We start from the raw sequence: 23574 nt of genomic DNA on the forward strand, positions 1-23574 counted from the left end.
TTTCTGATTCACACAATACTATTACATTTGGCCCAGTGTCTTTATACTTTGTGCCTCAAAGCCCAATTTAGGCCTGCAAGATAAAGATCCTCAAGAAGAGCTGCTGAAAGCTGACTGTACTACTTCCATGCTCAATGACATTAGCAGAACAAGCATCACCTAGAGCAGAGGTGGCAAAACTAGTCCTCAAGATCTACCAATGGTCCATGTTTTCCATGTACCAGCTGTAGTCATTACTAACTGTCATTCCTACTATAGATCCACAGTTTGTCTGAAAAACATGAACTGTTGGTAAATCTTTAGGACTAGTTTGGCCACCCATAGCCCAGACTCTGTGATATTACCTTACTGTGAGACAAAGGGAGACACTAAATATTATTCACTGATGTGAGGGAGCAGGGCCCCGACTATGTACACAGCCAGGGGCCAGCCCCACATCCTGACTCTAAATGACATAGAAGAGAGCCTCAGCTAAGCAGGATCCCTATCCCAGCCAAAATAAAGAGAGAAGAGATTATCTCAGCCCCTCCTACACTTATGTGCAGGAGTCACAGCAGCAGCAGAGTGGACCGGTCTGACAGTGATGTTCCTAGCACTAGACCCAGAAGATGTTGTAACTGCCTATGGCTGATGATCAGATCAGCGCCAGTCATGGTTCCAGCAGTGGCATCCTTTTGATGGCACCCTACACTGGTCGAACAACACAGGTAAGGTTGGCCCTAATTAAGCGTGCCCAGTCTGACCTCATCATATAACTCTGAATGTCAGTGCCATTCACGATAAAAAAAAATGTAAAAATCACCTTTAGATTAAGATTAATTATGCAAAAGCTAAAGAGCTATAATTATACCACTAAAAGTATACTATTTTATTGTTCGAATATTTTATTGAAGATTGGTAAACAAAACATTAACAAGTACATCGTACATTGGTTACAGTTTTAGCACAGGACCAAATGATTAATAGGAGGTAAAGTAACAGAGCCGATGTCAAACAAGGTCCTTGGTGTAGATGTACTGTAACAAACAGAGGTAAACAGAGGGGGGTGGAGGAACATGGGTGGGAGGGTAGAGGAAGATCAAGTGTGGTAGGAATGTGGAAGAGGAGTGCGGGAGCCTAGCGTGGCATGGAGCAGAGAGATGATTGGTAATGTTGGGGGGGAAGCAGGGGGGGGAGGAGTGGGGGGAGGGAGAGAAAGAGAGTGTAGGGCGGACGTGAGGGGGAGTTGTTGGGGGGAGTGGGAAAAGAGAGCGAGGTTTGAAGGTGGGGAGGGGTGGGTGTAGAATGGGGTTATGAGATGCAAGAAGCCCTAAGGGGGTGTAATAGTCATGTGGGGTTGGTGCGGGTGTAGTAGAGCTTAAGCAAGTCCCGGAATGGGGATGTTTCTTGCGGAGTACCAGGGTTCCCATATTTTGTGGAACTTCTCCACTGTGTTATTTTGGAGGCTGGTTATGTACTCCATTTTGGCGACAAACCAGATTCGGTTTTGTAGTTCTTGGTGTGTTGGGGGAGTGGGATTTTTCCAATCCTTAGCGATCTGTAGCTTGGCAGCGCAGGTGATGTGGAGAATCAGTTTGTTTGCGGAAGTAGATAACTGGTCGACTGGGGCACACAAGAGCATTGTGGTAGGAGTTAATGGGGGGCAGGCAGGTATAGTTGAGTTTATGACAGATTGGACCATGGTCCAATAGGGCCTGATACGTGGGCAGGTCCACCAAATGTGGAAAAATGTTCCTTCGCAGCCGCATTGTCGCCAGCATGAGTTGGTGGCAGACGGGTATATAGCGTGAAGGCGTGTTGGGACCAGGTACCACCGGGTGTAGACTTTATATGAGTTTTCCCTAATAGCTACGCTGATAGAGCACTTAGAGATGGCTAGTCGGATTTCTTTCCAAGAGTCTTCTCCTAGAGAAGTCTCCAGGTCTGCTTCCCAGGCTGTTTCGTGAGTTTCTAGGGAGGGGTTATCCGGCGTGAGGACAAAGTGATACAGGTGGGAGATGATACCTTTATCCATAGGTCTGTGGGCGCACAGACTTTCTATGGGTGTGAGGTTTCTAAGAGAACCCGTCCTAGAGAGTGAAGATGAGATGAAGCTCCGGATTTGGAGGAACTGATAGAAGAGAGAGTGAGGGAGGTGGTGTTTTTCCTGTAGATCAGCGAAGGAGAGTAAAGCGTTCTTGTCGTGAATATGCCTAAAGCGTGTTATTCCTGCTGAGGTCCATGTGGAGGCCATGTGAAGGGATTGGCCGGGGGGGAATGATGGGTGTTGCCAGAGAGGTGTCAGGGGGGAGGGGTATGTGGTGAGTGAGAGCTTGGTGGCAAGTGAGTCCCAAACAGAGAGAGTGAGGGAAATTGTGGGTATTGCTAGGGCTGTAGTGGGTCTCTGTTGGCGCGGGATCCAGGGTAGATAGGAAACAGAAAGCACCTTTGCGAGATCCGATTCCAGGTCGACCCATCTCTTCACCTCTCGGGGAGAGTGCCAAGCTACTAATTGACTGAGTTTGGACGCGTGGTAGTATTTGGAGAGGAGGGGAAGGCCCAGGCCGCCCGAGGATGAAGTCTTAGAGAGGATGTTTCGGCGTATACGGGGTTTTTTGTGGTTCCAAATAAATTTACAGTAAGAGGTTTGGAGGGTGGCAAGGGTTCTTTTGGGAACAGCGATGGGGAGAGTCTGGAAGAGGTAGAGGAGCTTTGGAAGCACAGACATTTTGATGACATTTATGCGGCCTGTCCAGGATATAAAGAGTTTACTCCACCGGGTGAGGTCTTGCGTGATGGCCCGGAGGAGAGGGGGATAATTAAATTTATATAGGCTGGCATAAGTTTTTGACAGGTGGATGCCCAGATATTTTATAGAGTCTCTGCGCCAGGAAAAAGTGAAGTTAGATTTAAGGAGGTCGAGAGTGGGTTTAGGGATGTGGAGGGGAAGTGCTTCAGACTTGTCGTGGTTTATTTTGTAACCCGAGAAATGACCGTACAGGGATAATTCTTGAAAAAGGTTAGGGAGGGATATAGAGGGATTGGTTAAGGTAAGGAGGACGTCATCGGCGAAAAGGGAGATTTTATAGTTGGAGTTACCAACCGAGATGCCCGAGATGTCAGGATTGGATCTAATTCGGCTGGCTAGGGGTTCTATGATTAGTGCGAAAATGAGTGGGGATAATGGGCACCCCTGTCTGGTCCCATTAGAGATATTGAATGAGTCAGAGGTTATGCCTCCCGCAGAGACTGATGTGGAAGGGTTGTGGTACAGGGCTTGAATGGCCTGGAGGAATTGTCCCTGGAAACCGAACCTATGGAGTGTGTGGGTCAGAAAAGACCAGGAAACCCGGTCAAAGGCCTTTTCTGCGTCCAGGGCTAGTAGTAAGGAGGGGAGTTTTAAAGTATTTGCATGGTGAATCAGGTTTATGGTTCTTCTGGTGTTGTCCAGTGCTTGTCGCGTTGGGACGAAGCCCACTTGATCAGGGTGTATAAGGGATGGGAGAATGGGGTTGAGTCTATTAGCGAGTATTTTGGCGAAGAGTTTCAGATCTGTGTTTAGGAGGGAGATAGGGCGGTAGTTTGAGACCGACTGGGGGTCTTTGCCAGGTTTCGGTATGACGGTTATCACGGCTCTTGTAGTGTCTGGATGGAAGTATTCTCCGTTTAGAATACGATTAAAGGTGGAGGTGAGATGAGGGGTAAGGGTTTGTTGGAAGGTTTTGTAGTATGAAAAGGTGTATCCATCGGGGCCTGGTGCTTTAGAGGGTTTTTGGGCTTTAAGGGCAGTTGCGATCTCGTCTGGGGAGATGGGGCGGCATAGTTTGGCGGAGGTGTTAGGGTCGATCTCGGGGAGAGAACAAGAGGCCAGGTATTCAGGGGATGTTGTCAACGTGGGAGAGGACGGGGGAGGTGTAGGGGAGTTATACAATTGTTTGTAGAATTCCTTAAATATAGTATTGATTTCGGTGGGGTGGTAGCACGTAGTGCCTGATGAATTTTTCAGAGCTGGGATTGCCGATCGGGCTTTACGACCTTTTAGTTGGTTGGCTAGTAAGGCGTCGGCCTTATTACTTTTCTCGTAAAAGCGCTGATTCGTCCAGCGGAGTGACTTGTCGATTTTCTCTGACAGAATTGCATTGAGGGCGGATTTTGCCTCGGTGAGGTGTCTGTAGTTAACATCGGTCGGGGAGCGCTTATGTCGGGAGTCCAGGAGGGCGACTTGGTCTAGGAGAGATTGGAGTTTTTGTTTTTGATCCTTATTTCTATGGGAGGCATAGCTAATAATGTGGCCTCGGATTACCGATTTGTGCGCTTCCCAGATCAATGGGGTACAGCCTTGGTCGGTAGTATTGAGGGAGAAGTAATCAAGCATGGCTTCATTTATCTTGGTTTGGAAGTGTGGGATCTTTAAAAGGGTCTCGTTTAAGCGCCAGGAGGGCTTGGGGGCCGGTGTATCCAATAGGTTAAAGGATGAGGTGAGAAAAGAGTGGTCTGACCAGGAGTTGGGGATAATAGAGGAGTCAACTAGTTGGGTAGAGGCTGTAGGGCAGCAAAATATGAAGTCGATTCGTGAGTGTGATTGATGAGGAGGAGAAAAATAGGTAAAGTCCCTGGAGGTAGGGTTTACAGCGCGCCAGGTATCGATGAGGTTTGTCTCTTTAACATGTTTTGTCAGGGTGCGGGCTAGGGGGTCCGACCGGGTGGGGGGTTGGATGGGAGATTTGTCAAGATTTGGGTCTAAGACACAGTTGAAGTCCCCTCCTAAGAATAAGTGGCCTTTCTTTTTTTTGTGTAAGATGTTAAAGAATTTTTTAAAGAAGCGTTGTTGGCCTGTGTTGGGGGCATATATGTTGGCAAAAGTAACTTCCATGGGTCCCAGCCGACCAGTCGCGATAATGTATCTGCCGTCCGTGTCCTTATAGACGGAGTGTAGTGAGAAGGGTAGTCTATTGTGGATTAGAATGGCAACACCGTTATGTTTAGTCGCACTGGAGGAGTATAACACAGTGGAGAAGTGTCTGGAGCAGAGGGTGGGGTGCCCGGGCTCTCTGAAATGTGATTCCTGGACTAAGATTACGTCAGCCCTCAAGGATTTGATAGTACGGAATAAGAGGGAGCGTTTTTGAGGGGTGTTTAGTCCCCTTACATTCATGGATGTTATGGTCAGTGGCATTTTTGCCTGGAGAGGGTAGGGGGGAGAACAAACAGGGGGAGTGTAGGAAGGGACCGAGATGGTTGAGCAAGGTGTTTAGAGGAGAGGGTAAAAGAAGGAAAGGAGGGATCTGAAAGTATCAGGGATCGGGATTGTGTATGTTGTTCAAGAGTGGAAAGACAAGTGTTGTGGAGTGAGACTGGTTACGTTAAGGGAAGGAGGAGGATGGGGCTGGGTACGAGTCCTCAGCAAAGGGAGGAGGTACTCAGTGGTTGGGACTGGGGTGTCCGGAGAGGTGAGAGCCTTGTGGGTGGTGTCACCTCAGGAGAAGGTGGAGGAAGCAGAGTGTGGAAGAAAAATTAGGAGGGTGTGTGGGTAGGGGGCCACAGCCCCTGGGTACACAGAAAAATAAACATTGTAAAACATCAAAGAGTTGCAACAACGAGCGATAAAAACATTAGACGCTAAGAGAGATCCAGAGCGGGGGGCGGGGGGGCGGAGGCGGGCCACGGTACCCGCTGCAGCCAAAATTGGCTATATAATTAGATAGGTTGGTATTAGTGTTATCCACCAATCAAGGGCATCGTGGTCCCACCCCAACCCACACCCATCCCCACGCCTGTCCCTCGAACAATCAGAGATAACAAAAACATCCTAAACAATTAGTGACATAACTGGAAGACCAAGTAAGGGTCTAAGCAGGTTGGGATAACAATTTGTGATGGACTAATTGTATGAAGAGTGTGTGGTGGCAAATTTAAATGCAACTAAAGCCCAAAGGGGCAGTCCAGAACTGAGTTGTATGGGGGTGTCACTTTTAACGTGGTGGTAACACTCCATCTGAAGAGGGAGTGGACTCTTCCAGGTGGGAAAGGAAGTCTTTACATTCTCGCATGTCTCTAATTAGCACAGTCTTACCGTTAAGATCCACAATGAGTTTAAAGGGGAATCCCCATCGGTAGCGAATGCCTTTCTCACGGAGGGCCACTGTGAGGTCACGGAAGTCTCTCCTTTTGGCAAGCGTAAGAGGTGCGAGGTCTTGATAAAATTGAAGTTTGGAGGTCTCGAAGACGGTAGATTTTTGCCCTCTGGTTGCTGAGAGGACGAGTTCCTTGTCTTTGAAGCTTAGGAAACGGATAACGACGTCCCGAGGTGGGTCGCTGTCTCGGGGTTTTGGCCGAAGCGCGCGGTGAGCTCTTTCCAGAGGTAGTTTCCGAGGCCCAATATCCGGGCATAAGAAGGAGAAGAGTTTGTGGAGATAAGGTTCCAGAGCTTCTTGGGAGATAGACTCGGGGATGTTTCGTATGCGGATATTGTTTCTACGTTCCCTGTTTTCGAGGTCCTCATTTTTGGTACGGAGGTCGGTTAGTTCAGAGATGATGTGATCAAGGTCTCTGCTCGTATCGTTTATAGACTTTTGAAGGCCGTCTTGACGGGACTCTAATTTGGTGGTTCTAGCGGCCAGGGAGGATATGTCTGATTTAATAGAGGCAACTGCCTTATCTAGTTTGGTTTCAAGCGAGTCCTTGAGATCAGTTATGAGGGATCGAAGGGCTAGGATGTCTTCTTTGGTAGAAGGGGAGGGGGATGAGGGGCGTTTCTTATCCATGGTTTTGGTAGGGGGAGAAGGAGGATCCTCCCGTTGGTTCGCTTTGTTAGCTCTGGTGAAGTGTTGAGAGATGTCTGAGCCTCCTTTTTTGGGTGTTTTAGCGGCCGATCTCCGCATGTGAAGAGGACCCAGGAGGGTATAGGTGTTTAGAAAGTACTTCAGCGATGCGCCCTTGTGGAGGGTGGGGTATGAAGGGTTTGTAGTGAGGGAGTTCAGCAACTGATGAGTCAGAGGACTGGGAGGGAATGGTTAAGTGCACCCAGGGGGAGTGGAGGGTGATGTTTAAGTCGACATTGTGCGCGTTTATTTGGATAGCTGAGTAGAAAGGTTAGTAAGGGCTGAGGGGATTGCGGGTTAAGTTAGTCTGCACCTTGTATGTGGAGTTTCTTGGCAGAGTAGTTGTTGGCTTGCGGGTGGGGGGAGGGGGTTCCAGTTCTTGTAGAAGCAGAGGGGGGGGGGGGTGAGTTGAGAGGATTCTGCTGTGCAGTGGCAGGTTTGGTTGTTCCTGACTTCGAGGCTTTATGAATGGAGAGGGAGCCTGGCCAGCAGCGCTCCTGTTGGAGGGCGGATATGTGACTTGTTATGCCCAAGATACGAAGGCTGCACTGCGGAGAGATACACAGGGGTGGGAGGGGTGGTTACAAGATTCCTGCTGTCGGGTTGGGAGGGGAATGTCTCTTTTAGGGTCCGTAAATCCTGCCCTGCAGGAGGGTGTCCTGCGCTTGTGGCAGTGCAAGTTTTTTCCTGCGTCTCTCAAATGACGGTTAGGGCCCGGACACTGGCCGGTTACTGATGTGGAGGAGACGACTTAGGCTAGTGTGAGGGCGATCAGCCGCTTTGGGGGAGGGGTAAACGTCTCCGTCTCCTCTGCCCTCTTGACCTCAGTCCTTAATGGATTGAACGGATGTGAGACAGCAGAAAGCGTATTTGAGGAGAGGGGGGATGTGTAACAGAGCCCCACTTATTGCAGTAGGTGGAAGCTCATCCTAAAAGGCAGGAGGGAATGAGTGTATTTCTGCAAGACTTTTTTTCCTCCTTTTTTTTTTTTTTTTTTTTGCTTATGGAATTAGCTGTGGAGGCGTAATTTTCAGTTGGGCCACAGGATGGAGCTCCACGTTCATTTAACACAGAGCCCAGGAATCCATATCAGCAAGCATTAGAGTGAAGAGAGTCGCTGGGACAGCTTCTCCTAAAGGATGTTTGGGCAGTATTAAGGTAATAAAGATTCCAAGTCTGCTGTAATGTTGGGGTCTGCAGGGGGTGAAGTAAATTGAGAGTGCCCAAAATATGCAGGGTGCTGTTTGTTATAAGTAGGGGTTCCTGAGTGGGTAGACCCCAGTAGTTGAGGGAAGTGGATGGAACCCCCTGAAGGGTTAGTGTATCGCAGGGCTGTGGTGGCTCAATGCTTATGGGGCAAACAGGCTGGAGGGTAGGGGTGGGGAACACTCCCCCACTCCACAGTGGATGCAGGCAGGGAGATCTGTGTGTTGGACTCAGCTACTGCCGAATCCAAGATGGCCGCCGCGTCTGGGACTGGAGGAGGGAGCCCGGCTCTTTTCTCCTAATAACAGCCAGGGAGGCAGCGCAGGGGTACCAGGGGAGGTAGGGGCACCCACCGCTTACCTCCTGCAGGGAGGGCTGCTTGAAACACTGCCTCCGGGCGCTGTAGTTCGTCGCGATGCGGCCTTGGAGCCCAGCAGCCGGACACAGGCTCCTAATTGAGGCCGCGGCTTCAAGTGAGGAGAGGGCCGCAACCTGCAGGGATGGATTTCTCCCTCCCCCGGCTCCGCAGCACACTCAACCTCGATCCGGAGGGTGTAGGTGAGGCAGCTGGGCAGCTGTAGATGTTTTATTTGTGCCTTTAGGGCAGCAGAAAGGCTTTTTGTATTGAAAGTAGCAGGAGCTCTCCAAAGGTGCGTCCTGCTCCCTCAAAAGTATACTATTTTATTTACATTAATTGTATACAATGAGATGTGTGAGTGCTGCCAGTTACTAGGTTACTGCTGCTCCAGAAATACTCACCACTGAATGGCTTGCCACTGCTCCCCTGCAGCAGCAACACCATCCTACTGCTGACATTAAAGAGGCTACCCACAGCAGCCACCATAGCCATGCACTCATTCACACTGTAGTCCCCTGAGCACAATTTTCCTCTAACAGACACAGACCCCTGAGCGCACTCCTTCCTTAACAAACAAACAAACACACAGACCCCTAAGCGCATCTTCCCCAATAACAAAAACACACACAGAGACCCTATAGTGCATCTCTCTCTCCTGGGGGTGCATGCTCCCCCCCACCCTAACAAACACACAGACCTCTGAGCACAAAATGGGGGATGTGTACCAGCGCTGGCTGAAAAAAGTATAAGCAAAAATTTGCAGAACGGTATCCTGTACAATATAGAATTTATTAAAAATAAGATTTAAAAAGCTGTAATAACATATGAAATTTGCACTTCATAAAGGGGGGTTTACAATAATATGTAAAAGTATAAACATGTGGACATTCAATTCTCAGCACAATTTGAGTGGTTAAAAGTATAGCATATAATTTGCATATTACCACACGGACATCTTAAGGTGTAGTCCCATAGTAGCAGGTGAACAGGTGGCCAATGGCGATCCAAAAACAGAGTCCAGATGAAGAATTAGGTGTCTCTGATGGGAAAGATGGTATAACCTGGAGGATATGATGATTTCCGTGTCTGCCTCGGATAATGAGTCCGGATGGGATGGTGCAATGCACAAAGAGATGTCCGGGTTGTGTGGATGAGCTCAGGTTGTAGCAATGTGCTTGAGGTAGAATGATCCATTTGATAAAAAGGCTCAACGCGTTTCCCTGGGCCAAGACACCCAGCTTCTTCAGGAGCAAGATATAGCGTATACATGACATTAATAAATGTCACTACATACAAATTAAAAACCAACAGTCAAGTATTAGGGGGGGTGACCGCAATAAGAAATTGTTGCGGTTGGAGGCATCTTGGATACACAGATTGGATACTGTGTCTCCAAGAGGCCTCAATGAACGCATCGCTTGGAATACTTTAATGTAGTTTCGATATACTCTGCAAACAGCCCTGTGTTCATATAATTATACTTTACTGTTGGTTTTTAATGTTTTTATGTGTATGTAGTGACATTTATTAATGTCATGTATTCATTTGTGACGCAACGTATATTTCACTGGTTGTGTTCTCATTTTTAATTCAGTGTAATGTATTAATGTAATTTATGTATTTTTTATATTTTTTTGTACTGTCTTATGTATTTGCAAAACCAGTGTGGTGGCCCGCATTGTCTCGCTAACGCCGGCCGGCATAGCTAATCCCGGAGATACGTGTTGGTTGCTTAGCAACCTAGCTCTGTTTTGGCCACATGATGTCATCTTGGTGAGCCACTTACAGGTGCGGACGGTCTCCGTGATTGGCGGTGCATGGGCGGGGGATGCAGCGTGCTGGCCTCTACATAAGGTGAGAAATGAGTATGTATTATTGTCTTGTTTGTTTCTCCTGACGACGCGGTTAAACTCCGCGAAACGTTGAGAAAATAAAAGTCAATTTTTCCAAAGTCCTGCCAGTGCCGTGTTTGGGGTCCTACATCGTTGGGATTACCTACCTGTCTATATATATATATATATATATATATATATATATATATATATATATATATATATATATATATATATAAAATGCTGTTTGCACGACTTACAGCACACATGGGCCCTTGAAGAGAATTCCAATGGTGGCATTGAAACGTCGGGGCTAACATCCATGTATCTGATGTAACATATTCAATTATACTGTATTTGCTACAATACAAACCTCTTTAAAAAGACCCTTTGAGTGCCGCAATTTACTGCAACTTTATATATATATATATATATATATATATATATATATATATATACACACACACACATATATACATCACGGCGGTCCGGCACAGCCACTTAGTTCAATTATTTCTGCATGTGCCCGCAGATAGCTCCAGCAAGCCACATACAAATCCAAGAACTGCAGCACTCCAACCTTTAAATACACAACTGTTAATGGTTTAAACAGCGCTTCTGGACCCAAATATAAAGCAAGCACACTTTCTGTTTAAATGATTTTAAACATTTATTCTTTTTAAAAAAGATAAGTCCACCGGCCGGTAGCACACAACATAAAATAAAATCACAGTAAATAGAACATGGACTAACAGTATAAAATATGCTATATAGTAAACATTACTAGCCAGTCATAGAGAAGCATCTGTAATTTTCAATCAGCTGTTTATAGCAAAGCATATCCAGGCTCATCAGAAATATAGCAATTAGTGGTTAGTATTTTAGCCCCATATTAGACATGCAAAACCAAGGTTCCTTTGTTAGCAGTGTTTAGTCGCTTTTAGGATGTAGTTAGTTTTTTTTGCAGAGCAATCAAACGATAATGTTCCATTTAAATTGTTAAAAGCAGGCTTAGTTAAACAGCATCTCCTTCCACAGAAACAGTGGGTTAGCAAGCTTGTTTATAGTAGCATATATATGGCAATAAGAAAAAAATAGCCAAGGAGCAAAGTTTTTTATATTTAGATTCTGTTGACTGTGTTTTACAGTGCACGCCGCGGACAGTTGAGCGCCGGTATTTCACATAAAGGTTGGTTTGTTTGTTCACTTAGATTAGCATGAGGAAAATATGTTTATTGTATTGAAACATTGCTGGATTCAATATTAAAAAAAAGACTTGTGTATTTAAAGGGATTCAAAAAGACTAGAAGTAAAGTTTTAAACTGAGCGCATAAAACCCATGTTTGGGTCCAACCTGCTGCTGTTTCAAAAAGGGATACTCGGCCCTTGTAGAAAAGGAAAAAAAAACTGTTATGTTTTATGTTTTGGACCCAAATATAAAACAAGCACACTTTCTCTTTAAATGATTTTAAACATTTATTCTTTTAAAAAAAAGATAATTCCACCGGCCGGTAGCACACAACATAGAATCAAATCACAGTAAATAGAACATGGACTAACAGTATAAAATATGCTACTGTATATAAACATTACTAGCTAGTCATAGAGAAGCATCTTTAGTTTTCAATCAGCTGTTTATAGCCAAGTATATCCAGGCAAAGTGCTTCATTGATTATCAATTGAACCTTTCATTTTATATTATAAATTGGTTAAATTCTTCTGAAGGAAGTGTTGGTTTCCATTCATATAACTATGTGAGGCATAATATGGTGTCAGACATAATGTAGATCATAATATGGTGTCAGGGGTATAACTGCGGGCAGGGGCGGGCTGGGCCAGGGAGTGCCATGTGCCCCAAGGCCACTCTACCGGGAGTGTTGCGGCCGCTTTACCTCCTCCTCCACCGCTGGCAGCCATGTTCATGTAGCCCGGGGCACCGGCTTTCGAAGCATGGGCACAGCTTCAGGAACATGGCCGCCAGCCTCCAGGGCTATGTGGAGGAGAGCACAGCCGCCTCTTCCTCCTGTTGCCTGGCGGTGACAGACGCTGCGTGGGGAGTGTGACGTCATGGCGATGACGTCTTCCGCCCATGCGCTTATGGAGGATGGCAGGTGGAGAATGGGGACCGTGGCAGCGTCGCAAGGAAGCAGCAAGCAGAGCAGAGAATCTGGGAGCCACAGCAGGACATGTAGGGAGAAACATCAATCAGGTGAGGATCTACCGCACAAAATAAAAAAATATATCTGCTGTTTCCTGTGGTGTCCCCTGTTAATGTGCAGGGGGAGCAACCTGTTGTGTCCTGTTGTTTACGCAAGGGAGCAGCCTGTGGTGTCCTGTTCTTTATTTATGCAGGAGAGCAGCCTGTGGTTTCCTGTTATTTTGTTTATGCAGGGGGGCAGCCTGTAGTATCCTGTTCTTTATTTATGCAGGAGAGCAGCCTGTGGTCTCCTGTTATTTTTTATGCGTGGGGGTAGCCTGTAGTGTCCTGTTCTTTATTTATGCAAGAGAGCAACCCGTGGTGTCCTGTTATTTGTTTTATGCATGGGGGCAGCCTGTAGTGTCCTGTTCTTTATTTATGCAGGAGAGCAGCCTGTGGTGTCTCGTTATTTTTTTATGCAGGGGGGCAGCCTGTAGTGTCCTGTTATTTATTTATGCAGGGGAGCAGCCTGTGGCAGGGGCGGATTGGGACGCTGAGAAGCCGGGCAAATTTCCATTTCCCTCTCAGTGGCCGATCTCCTATCAAGCTGGGCTGATACAAAACATACAAAACCTCGGCTGCCACAATTGGAGCTTTTGCGCATGCACAGCAGCTCAGTTACAGCAACAATGGAGTGCTAGGTCAGGGGGCAGTGTCACTAGCCCCCCTGCTTCATATATTAGGCAGGCTGTCAGTGTGGCAGTTATAGCCACTCTCACTGCCATAGGCGAGCAGCTCCATCTCCTTAAAAATGTGCTGTTACTTATGGGCCAGTGCCAGGGGCGGTTTGGCCATGTATGCCACCGGGAAGTTTCCCGGGAGGCCGGAAAAAGGTGAGGCCGAAAATAGACATGGCTCCACCCACTCGCTGGTGTAGCGTCAACCACACAGTAGGGCTGGGACCACTAGCATAGGACCGGCACTATGTACAGTACTTGCAGGGGCTATTTCCTCCCTCCTTCCCCTCTTCCCGAGTCACACCTCTGTTGTCAGCACTCAGCAGGAGCATGATGTCAGGTTACGGTTACACAGCCCCCCACTGATAGCGGAGCCTGCTCCTGGCCTCCTCCTGCAGCCAGACACTGTTTGTTTAGTGGTGTTGTGGTTTAAAGGGGTGTGGCCACGGGTCCGCGGTTAGGCCATGCCCCCAACTTTACCTATTTAGGCACGGCTAGTCTGAGACTCTAAGAGTGCAGCAGCAGCCAGCCTGGTCCTTGGCCACTGGTCCTTCCTATTGCTGGCTCCTGCGGTCTCTGGAGCAAAAGGTAATGCTTGTTTTGTTACTAGGAGGTCAGAAAGTTGTGTGTGTGTGATATGGTGGGAGGAAACAGGCTATGCATGTGTATTTGTGCAGGGACTGAGGGGAACAATCTGTGTGCATTGTGTATGGATTAAGGGGAGCAGGCTATTTGTGTGTAATTGTGTAGGGACTGAGGGGAACAAGGTGTGTGTGCATAGGCGTGCGCACAGGGGGTGCAAGGGGTGCACAGGCACCTCCTAATGACTGGCACACCCCCAGACACACACACGATTGCAGAACCTCCTAGCAGTTCAAGAGGTCAGAGAGCACAGCAAACCCGATGTGAGCAGCTTCCGCAGCCAGCCAATTTGCAATTGACGTCGACACTCCCTCTGCACTGTCGGAGATTCACACATACCACCGCGGTGCGCACTGGGAGGAGGAAGAGGGACCGTGTGTCATGATATGACCCGCCCCTCCTGCTCCAGCGGCGCGGTGTGATGTGATGCCGCAGGTGCGCCGCAGAGTGTGATTGGTCAGTGGTGGTGCAGGGAGGCGTGTGCACACCTATAGACAGTTTAGACAAACTCCATCAGTTCTTCTCCTGCTGCCCGCCCCACACCGCACCTGGGTGGCGTCCAGGCCCCAGCCCCAGGCTGCAGGGAGCGAGGCAGCCAGCAGCAGCAGTTTAGGGAAGATTTAAAAAGGGACAATCAGACAGAAAAAAGGAGATTGTCATGTATTATTTGTGTTCAACTGGGTCTGATGTCAATTCGCACAGCTGGGGGCCAGCTCCAGCAGGCCTGGCAGGCCTGCCCAGCTCAGGCCATTGTCGCCCGGCCTGTCCAGCCATCGATCATGGAGAAGCAACTGCCACCAGCACAGATCACCGCGCACAACTACTACAGAAGTGCATGAAACTCCTGGCATCAAGCATAAAACCCCTGGCATCTAGCATGAAACCCGTAGCAATGAGCAGGTAGGTAAGCAGCACTTATGTGGCATAATATGTAATGGGCATTATAGTGTGTGGCATAATGTGTAATGGGCATTACGGTGTTTAGTAGAACATGTATTGGGCATTACAGTGTGTGGCGAAACGGGCATTATGACATATGGTTTACTATGTAATGGTTGTGTGACTTGTAATAGGCCTTGTGGTGTGAATTTTCAGTGCACATTGTGTCTGCTTTCCCTATTTTACAAAAAATTGTCAAGCCCTGGCATGATGTGGAATGGGCATTATGGTGTGTGGCATTATGTGGAACGGGCATTACTGTGTGTGGCATTATGTGTGATGGGCGTGCGTACATTTTTGTAGCGCACCTCTGGTGCGCACTGTCCCTGTTTTTACTAATGTATGTGGGTAATGATTAATTCTAATGTGCATATACATTAAATAAGTCACCTTCTATTTAGTTTGCATTAATGCCCAATGGGCATTGATAGACACGCCCAGTAGGCGGTGATGGACATGCCCCTCCAATGGTGCACCCCCTAAGAAAATGGGCTGCGCACGCCTATGTGCCTATGTGTGTGTGTATGTGTGCGAAGTGACATAGCAATGAGCGCGCAGAGGCCGCAATGGCTCTTCCCACCCCAGTGAACTGTTGCGCAGTTCCACCTTTAAGGGGATACTACAACCACATATTTCATGAGCCTGGACAGCAGCATTTTAAATTTGGGGCCAACACCAAGCAAATCGCCCTGATTGGCTTTGGGTCTGTGGGCGGCAAGTGGCTCACTGTTGCTCTGGGAGATTTGTTTCCTAGCTCCAGCACCCCTTTGGTGCTTGTCACCTTCAAGGCCAGCCTGCTCCTTCTCTCTGCCACTCAGATTGCCCAGTTCCATCAGTAACAGACAGCAGCTTTAACAACTCATTACTGACCTCTCCCAGGCTAGGACCAGCGGCATCAAGCAGGGGGTGCGGCCTTCATCGGGGTCATACCCAAAACCTGCACCACACTCCCTCCATCAGTGTCCGCTCCCCCCAGCTGGCCACATCCGCAGCTGGGCACCATTCACTGGATGGTGGCAGCGCACACAGCAAATTGCGGCTTTAATATCCCTGTAGTTGAACTCAGCTTCTCCTCCTTACAGTGCATTACAGGGCATTACGGTGTCTGGCATAATGTATTCAAGGGCATTACGATGTGTCGCATAATGTATCACAGGCATTATGATGTGTCGCATAATGTATCATGGGCATTACGATGTGTGACCTAATGTGACACGGCATTATAATGTGTGACATAATGTGACAGGGGCATTACAGTGTGTGGCATAATGTATCACGGGTATTATGGTGAACTAGCGGCGTTGCTAGGGGGCACCAGACAAAACTTTGCCTAGGGCATCAACTTAGCTAGGGGCTGCTCTGCTCCCTCCTCGGGCACCTCCTCCTCTGATGCGTCTGCAACCAGGTGAGGTGACCAGTCTCCACGGCTCCTCTGAAGGCCGTAGACGCCAATGGTGTGGTCACACACTCAGCTGCTGCCCTGTCATTCGCCCGTGCGTGCCCCTGTTATTTCCAGCATTTTACTGCAGTGTAAAGAAAGGTCCCGCAGCATTGTTCGTTATACTGCGGGCTGTAAATAAGCAGGAGCTTTGCAGCTGTAGCAGACACTCCCCCCTCCCCCGCTTTCTCTATTGCCGGGACTCGATTGATGTCACTGACTGCCCCGGCTTCCAGGAACAGCAGCGGGAGAAGGTCTGCGGCTGCCGGTACCTACTATGGAAGAGATGGCGGGGGTGTACAGCTGTCCTGCTGTTGCCGTGGCTGTATCAGAGGTCAGTGGCTATTTCAAATGTCCCACTGGCTCGCACGCCAATTGAAATTGGCGGCAACCTATCAGGCAGTGGTGGCTCCTAAATTTGCTGCTGGACTGTGTGCTCGCAAGCCGGCGTGACATTTCAAATAGCCCCTGACCTGAGCCGCTGGGTTGCCCACCGCTCCCATTACACCACTCTGTCCAGCTGTAATGGGGAAAGCAAGTGCACTGCTCTGCCCAGGGTGCACTCACTGAAAGGATGTAATCCCCCATGGCAACCAGCATTTAACTACCCCTGGCATCAAGCATGTATTCCCCATCCCCAGTGGCAACGAGCATTTCATCGCCCCTGGCAACAAGCATGTAATAGCCTGTAGCAACGAGCATTTAACTCAACCTGACATCAAGTCATTCCTCGTGGCAAAGAGCATGTACCTCCTGACAACCAGCATGTAGGTAAGCGCCAATTATGTGGCATAATATGCAATATGAATTCCGGTGTGTGGTGTAATGGCATTAAGGCGTGTGGTAATTGCAATAGGCATTATAGCATGTGGCATAATTATGGGGCATTACCATGTGTGGTCTTATGTGTAATGGGCAGTATTGTGTCAGAGTGTGGCATGTGAGAGTGTGAGGGACCTACCTACGGGTAAGTATTGTAAGATATGTAAGTATCAGTATGTATGGGCTTTGGATGTATTAAAGTTTTATTTTTCATGTGTCTGTGTGTGTGTTTATTTTACTATTTTTAATACTGTGGAACTACAAGTGCAAGCGGGCCCTTTAATGCCCTGCATGCTGGGACTTGGAGTTCTCCAAGTCCCAGCATGCAGTATTAAACAATAGTTTATTCAATTTTTTACACTGGAATCAGCCCGGTGACCACAGCCCAGCATACGACTGAAACAGCTGTATGCAGTCGTATTTATTCGTATTAAGAATACGAAATTTCATATTTGTATCCTTAGTAAATTTCCCCCTATGTATGTGTGTGTGTGTGTGTGTGTGTATGCATGCATGCAGTGCTATTTTTCAGCAGGCTCCAGCGGGAACTGAGTCCCTTATTCTAGTTCACTCTTTCTGACAAAATCCTTCTTAGATGGACAAAACCATGTGCACTGCAGGTGGGGCAGGTGTTACTTGTGCAAAGATAATTAGATTTGGGTGGGGTTTTACTTCAAAGTGAGATCTATATTGCAGTGTAAAAATAAAGCAGCCAGTATTTACCCTGCACAGAAACAAAATGACTCACCCAAATCTAATTCTCTCTGCACATTTTAAATCTGCCCCCCTGCAGTGCACATGGTTTTATCCATCTAAGAAGGATTTTGTCAGAAAGAGTGAACTAGAATAAGGGACTCAGTTCATGCTGGAGCCTGCTGAAAAATAGTACTGCATGCATGTATGTATAGATAGATAGATAGATAGATAGATAGATAGATAGATAGATAGATAGATAGATAGATAGATAGATAGATAGAGAAATATATACATACATACCATTATGGAGCATTTATGGTCTAGGTCCTTGCTATAGTGGTATATCCACTTCTTAATTATTCACTTTTTATTGTATGTATTTTTATACCATGTGTATGTTATTGATGTAATTCATCAGCATTTATAACTATTGCTAAAATAAATATAGGCCCTTATTCAGATCTGATCGCAGTACAAATTTGGGTACTTATGTATTATCTGGGCTCCCGATTTTTTCATTGCATGCCACTACTTAAGGAATGCAATGCAATGCAATGCAATGCGATTTTTCATTGTAAAGACCTGATTTTTAATGTATAGTCACCCATGGGTGATTTCATACCCCCACTATCCAACTACGCATGGAGTTGATTTTATATAGTGTGGCGAGCGCAGCGAGGGGACGTGTATAACTTTACATGTATTCTGCGTCCCCTCGCGGGGCTCGCTGTGCTCGTCACGCTTCGGGCTCGGTGGCTTGCTGCGCTCGCCACACTATTAAAAATCAACTAGTTGGATAGTGGGGGTATGAAATCACCCATGGGTGACTATACAATTAAAAATTGGGTCTTTACAATGAAAAATCGCATTGCATTGCATTGCATTGTATTGTATGCCACTATATTGCATGTGATGCGATGCGATGCAATGAAAAAATCGAGCGCTCAGATAATACATAAGTACCCAAATTTGTTCTCAAAATGTGCAAAACCATGTGCACTGCAGGTGGGGCAGATGTAACATGTGCAGAGAGTTAAATTCGGGTGGGGTGTGCTGAATCTGAAATCTAAATTGCAGTGTAAAAATAATGCAGCCAGTATTTACCTTGCACAGAAACAAAATAACTCACCCAAATCTAACTCTCTCTATACATGTTACATCTGTCCCACCTGCAGTGCACATGGTTTTGCCCATTTTGAGAACAAATTTGTACTGTGATCAGATCTGAATAAGGGCCATATTGTGTTTCCCTTTCATCAAACCAAGCGCCACTTCTTTGTTGGTTATTTCCTTGGGTTGTGTAGGACTGACAATCCTACTTTTAAGTGGCTGCTATTTACAAAGTACCCCTGGCAGTGCCAGGGGTACTTGGTAACACCCCCTTTTATACATACATACACACATACATACATACATACACACACACAGAGGTGAGCCAGCCACGGTACATGTCGTACTGTTCTGAACAAATTTAATGAAGTCCATCATGGCTTCATTCCAGTGCGAATGACGAAACAAAAGATTGCGCTGTACCAGCAATGTTTCAGCACTTTATTGCGCTTTTTTCAAGCATATTACATGAAAAGTGTACAGGCCAACCTACTGTATATATGCAGCTTGTTTGAGTGCAGCAGGGACAGCAACTACAGGTGTCAGCTGTCCCTTGACAAGGGCTGGGCTGTCAGCGACTTGCGTACATGTGCAGGGTCTTGGCCGCACCTCATGTGGCATTATGTGTGTAAGCAGCACCGCAAGTGGCATTGTGCGTGTTAGCAGCATTAAAATTCCATGGGGGGGGGGGAGCAAAATGTATAATTACGCTACTGAGGGAACGCTGGCCCCACCAGGAGAAGATGCATCGGTACTTATGTAATATCTAAGCTCCCGTTTTTATTATGAGACCATGTCCCCTCGCCACGCTTCGGGCACGGTGGCTCGCTGTGCTTGCCACACTATATAAAATCAACTCCAATGTGTAGTTGGATAGTAGGGGTATGAAAAAATGGGGTGCATTTAACATGGGAGCCCAGATAATACATAAGTACCAATGCATCTTTTGCCATAAAACCCTTGGCATAATATGTAATGGGCATTTCGGTGTGTGGCACAATTTGTAATGGCCATTGCGGGTTTGTGGTATAATGTGTAATGGGCATTATGGTGTGTGGTACAATGGGCATTATGATGTGTGCTATAATGTGTAATGGGCATTACGTTGTGTGGCATAATATGTAATGGGCATAACCTGATCATAATGTGTATTTTTCCAGGCTAGGATACACCTTTTGTAATTAGGCTCCACCCATTTTTGATTTGGTGCCGCCCACATGAGGCCACTTACAGATATTTTCCAGGGCCACTTTTAGTCCCCAATCCGCCCCTGGCCAGTGCTCTGGACTTGCCCCCCAGGATAAAATTTGTTAGCCAGCCCCTGACTGTGGGGTATAATATAGTGTTGGGAATTACTATGTTTGGCATAATATAAAGTACTGTAAGGGGCATTGCTATGTGTGGCAAAATATTGTGTGGGTTATAACGGCCACCATACTCTGATAACACCAGCTGACAAATATTGGCTGTATTAATACATTTGTGTTTCAAGCTTTACTTATAAAATCGCTGTCTCCACCACAAATGATTACATAGAATATCCTCGAATCCTATATTGTAGCAGGACTGATTTAAAGTTGGTATTGACAAATATTTGAAATGCATTACATACTTAGAATTATAATTTTTTAATTTAGAATTATAAAAAAGAAAAGTATCAAACATACAGAATATCAGAACGTCATAATGTAATAATCTGTATACACAATCTATATACTGACTTAATATATGTTCATATGCTTTCTATTATATGTGAAGCAAGTCCCCAATGCGCATAGAGATTGGGTTTGTGCTTTGGGCTTTGTGCCAGGACGTCCTATGATGCTCAGTGGTTGCCGGGGAGGTACTCTTAAAGTTTGGAATATGGACAATTTCACACCAATCGGAGAAGTTAAAGGTCATGAGAGTCCTATAAATGCCATCTGTGCAAACAGTCGTCATGTCTTCACTGCATCCAGGTGAGCAGTAAAGTAACTGAAATAAATGTCTGAGATTACAATGGTACAATATTTAAATATATTTTAAAACTTTGCCTGTTAGCAATCTTTTTTTAGTTTTATCTCTTAGGGCAGTATTCAATGAGAAAAATTTGCCGTGTTTTATGGCGAGTTTGTGCTTTTCTCGTGTTGGACGGAGACTTTTGCTCTCAAAAAGCGAGCAACCCTATTCAACGTGCACTTCTCGCCGTCTCTCTAAGTGATTTTCGCCATGTCTCTCCGTGTAGCAATTCTCCATCTTTTCATGGAGAAGTGGAATGTGAAGTTTTAAAATATTTTTTTTTTTTGTTTTCATTTTGGTGTAAAAAAATCAGGAATTTTATTCTGTGAAAGGGCATGCTATTTTTATTCATGTGCACATGAATATATATTTAATTAAAAAAAATATATTATTATTTTTTTTACACAGAGCAGCCAGCAGGGGGCCGAGGGCCGCTCATTAGATATTCATATATTCACTGCACCCGATCATTACATATGCACAATCGGGTGCAGTGAATACCCGGTCCCCTGTTGGCTCTCCCGGGGGGCAGCCTGTGCTGCCTGGCTCCCGGGGAGCCCACCTACGTTCTGGGGCAGGCAGGCAGACTTCCACCTCCCTGCCTGCCGCTGTATTCAGGCTCCCTGCGGCGTCACCTCATTAGCTGGATTGGCTGAGATTTGCCGCGAGGGGCGGCGAGTCTCAGTCACATTGAATACTCTCTAAAGTGCCGTGACGGAGAATCTCCAAACATGGAGAATCTCCGCAAAAACATGGCGAGTGCATGGCGAGAGAAAAACTCTCGCCATGCATGGAGAATATTCTCATTGAATACTGCCCTTAGTATATGTGGAATTTGTGTATTTTCTTGTATTCTTTCCATCTTTAAGTTTTTCATATTTCTCATTCATTAATGTGCCTTTCTTTACACTGACCTTATTCCCTTTCTGTGCCTTATCTTTTCCTTCCTCCTTCTTTACTTACTGCTGCTCCCTTTTTTGCTCCTATCCAAATTCTGGTCTTTCCTATCTATCTGTATCCTCCTCCTCTCTCCCTCTCTCAGTGACTGCCGGGTCAAGCTTTGGGTCTATGTTCCTGGTCTTACTCCATGTCTCCCACGACGTGTTCTGGCAATCAAGGGCCGTGCTACTAGTCTTCCGTAACCTGTCCTTCATCTCTCACCTATCCATCCTTTCTCCAACTGCCCCCTTTATTACCAACGCCTTTCCACCCCCTTAATTTAAGGTATGGGACACTCACTTCTATTTAAAGAGGTGTTGACAGGTGAGATAGCTCAGCCTGTGTATAATAGTTGCTGTCTTCCACCTGAATTAACAGAGAAATTGAGAAAGTTTCCTTGAAATTACAGTGACCTCACAGTGAAGATATGGAGTGGGAGACGCAATTTTATCCAGATAAGGTGTATTCAGTAGTGTATGGAATTCTGTCCTGGCCAGAAGTAAAGGTACATAGTGCCCGAGCAAGAACACCTGACTTCACATTCCAATGGACACCTTTACAGTTGGATGCCCTTATTTTACTTCCTTAGTCATTGCAATACTGATTCGCCATTAAAATTAAACCATACTTGTGTAATTTAAATTGTTACTGTTGTGTTGAGTAGAAAACCATAGAGACCAGTCAAAACATTCAAATATAAAAAAGGAACAAGGTGAGATAAAACGTTTGTTAATACAACCTCCTTCTTTCATCTCCACTGTATGTGACAAATCACAGAAATTGCCCTTTATTATGAACCCCTACTTTGCCTTAAGTACAGAGGTTTTCAAACGTGGTCCTCAATGCACCTTAAATGTCCAGATTTTAAAGATAATTAAGGTACTAATTAGGTTGCATGGCCAAGCATAGATATACTTAAAATCTGGACCATTAGGATGCCTTGAGGACCATGTATGTTCTTTTATAACACCTATGAATGCCTTTTATTATCAACCTGCAAAAGCACACTCCTGACCAGCTGCATCTGCAATATACACATTGCATCTAAGAAGCTGCATTTGCAATATACACATTGCATCTAAGAAGGTGTATATTTACCATCAATTGATTTAAATGTTCAGCTATTATATAAGTGGAAAAGAAGAGAGGAGGTTCATAAAATAAGAACCTCAAATGTATACCTCTAAAAATCCTACCTCTTTTACTTCATACTAAAATGTTACAGTATATGAAGACCAATTCTCAAGTTTCTGAGTGAAGTTGTCAAAAGCTTGTACTGGCAGCAAGGTTTTATGGGAGTTGTACTCTGTACAAAGTTGTTAAATAATTTTATTTAAAGCACAATTTCTACATTTTGTCTATGAGCGCCAAGTGTTAAATGTTCATTTGTCAATGAAGATTAAACTTGAAGATTACAAAGCAACTAGTGATTTCTGCAGGTGCTGTTTTATAAAACATTGGAACAACTGTACAAGTTTGAAAAAACTCACAGCTCACTGTTCGATATATTTCATGGTCATAAAATATTATATAGTTAATAAACCTTATTGGTCTGATTATGAGTTTGATGCTAACTACATGCATTGCACACAGCTGATGTTGTAAGTACTGCACATACATACCAGTGGTTACCTCATGGAGATGCAGAATGCACTTGAATGCAAGGATGCAGTTAAAATACTGGCAATTGAGATCCCACTGGTCAGCATCCCGACGCCGTCCAGAATCCCACACCATAATACGGACCAGAGTCGGGACATCGGCGCCAGAGTCTCAGCAGATGAGAACCTGATTGTCTAGCTGCTGGTCGAGGTAAGTATGTAGCTGGGGATGGGGGGGGGGTAGGTTTAGGCACATACTGGGGAGGTTACGGTTAGGCACCACCTACGGGCATAGGCGAATCTAGAATTATGGTAATGA

General features: G+C 46.1%; 1 protein-coding gene across 6 annotated transcripts in view; it reads left to right on the forward strand.

Moving 5' to 3' along the window:
* Positions 1-23211, forward strand: part of KIF21B (kinesin family member 21B) — a 714596-nt gene extending 691385 nt beyond the window's left edge. For all 6 annotated transcript variants that reach the window (XM_083173198.1, XM_083173196.1, XM_083173200.1 and 3 more), the window contains 2 exons: positions 20476-20675; positions 21758-23211. In XM_083173198.1, the coding sequence (XP_083029324.1) occupies positions 20476-20675; positions 21758-21857 (300 nt within the window). In that variant the 3' untranslated portion in view covers positions 21858-23211. The remainder of the gene's footprint in view (positions 1-20475; positions 20676-21757) is intronic.
* Positions 23212-23574: the final 363 nt, after the last annotated feature.

The sequence above is a fragment of the Crinia signifera genome, chromosome 2 (assembly GCF_055691185.1).
Source record: "Crinia signifera chromosome 2, ASM5569118v1, whole genome shotgun sequence".
NCBI classification, from domain to species: Eukaryota; Metazoa; Chordata; class Amphibia; order Anura; family Myobatrachidae; genus Crinia; species Crinia signifera.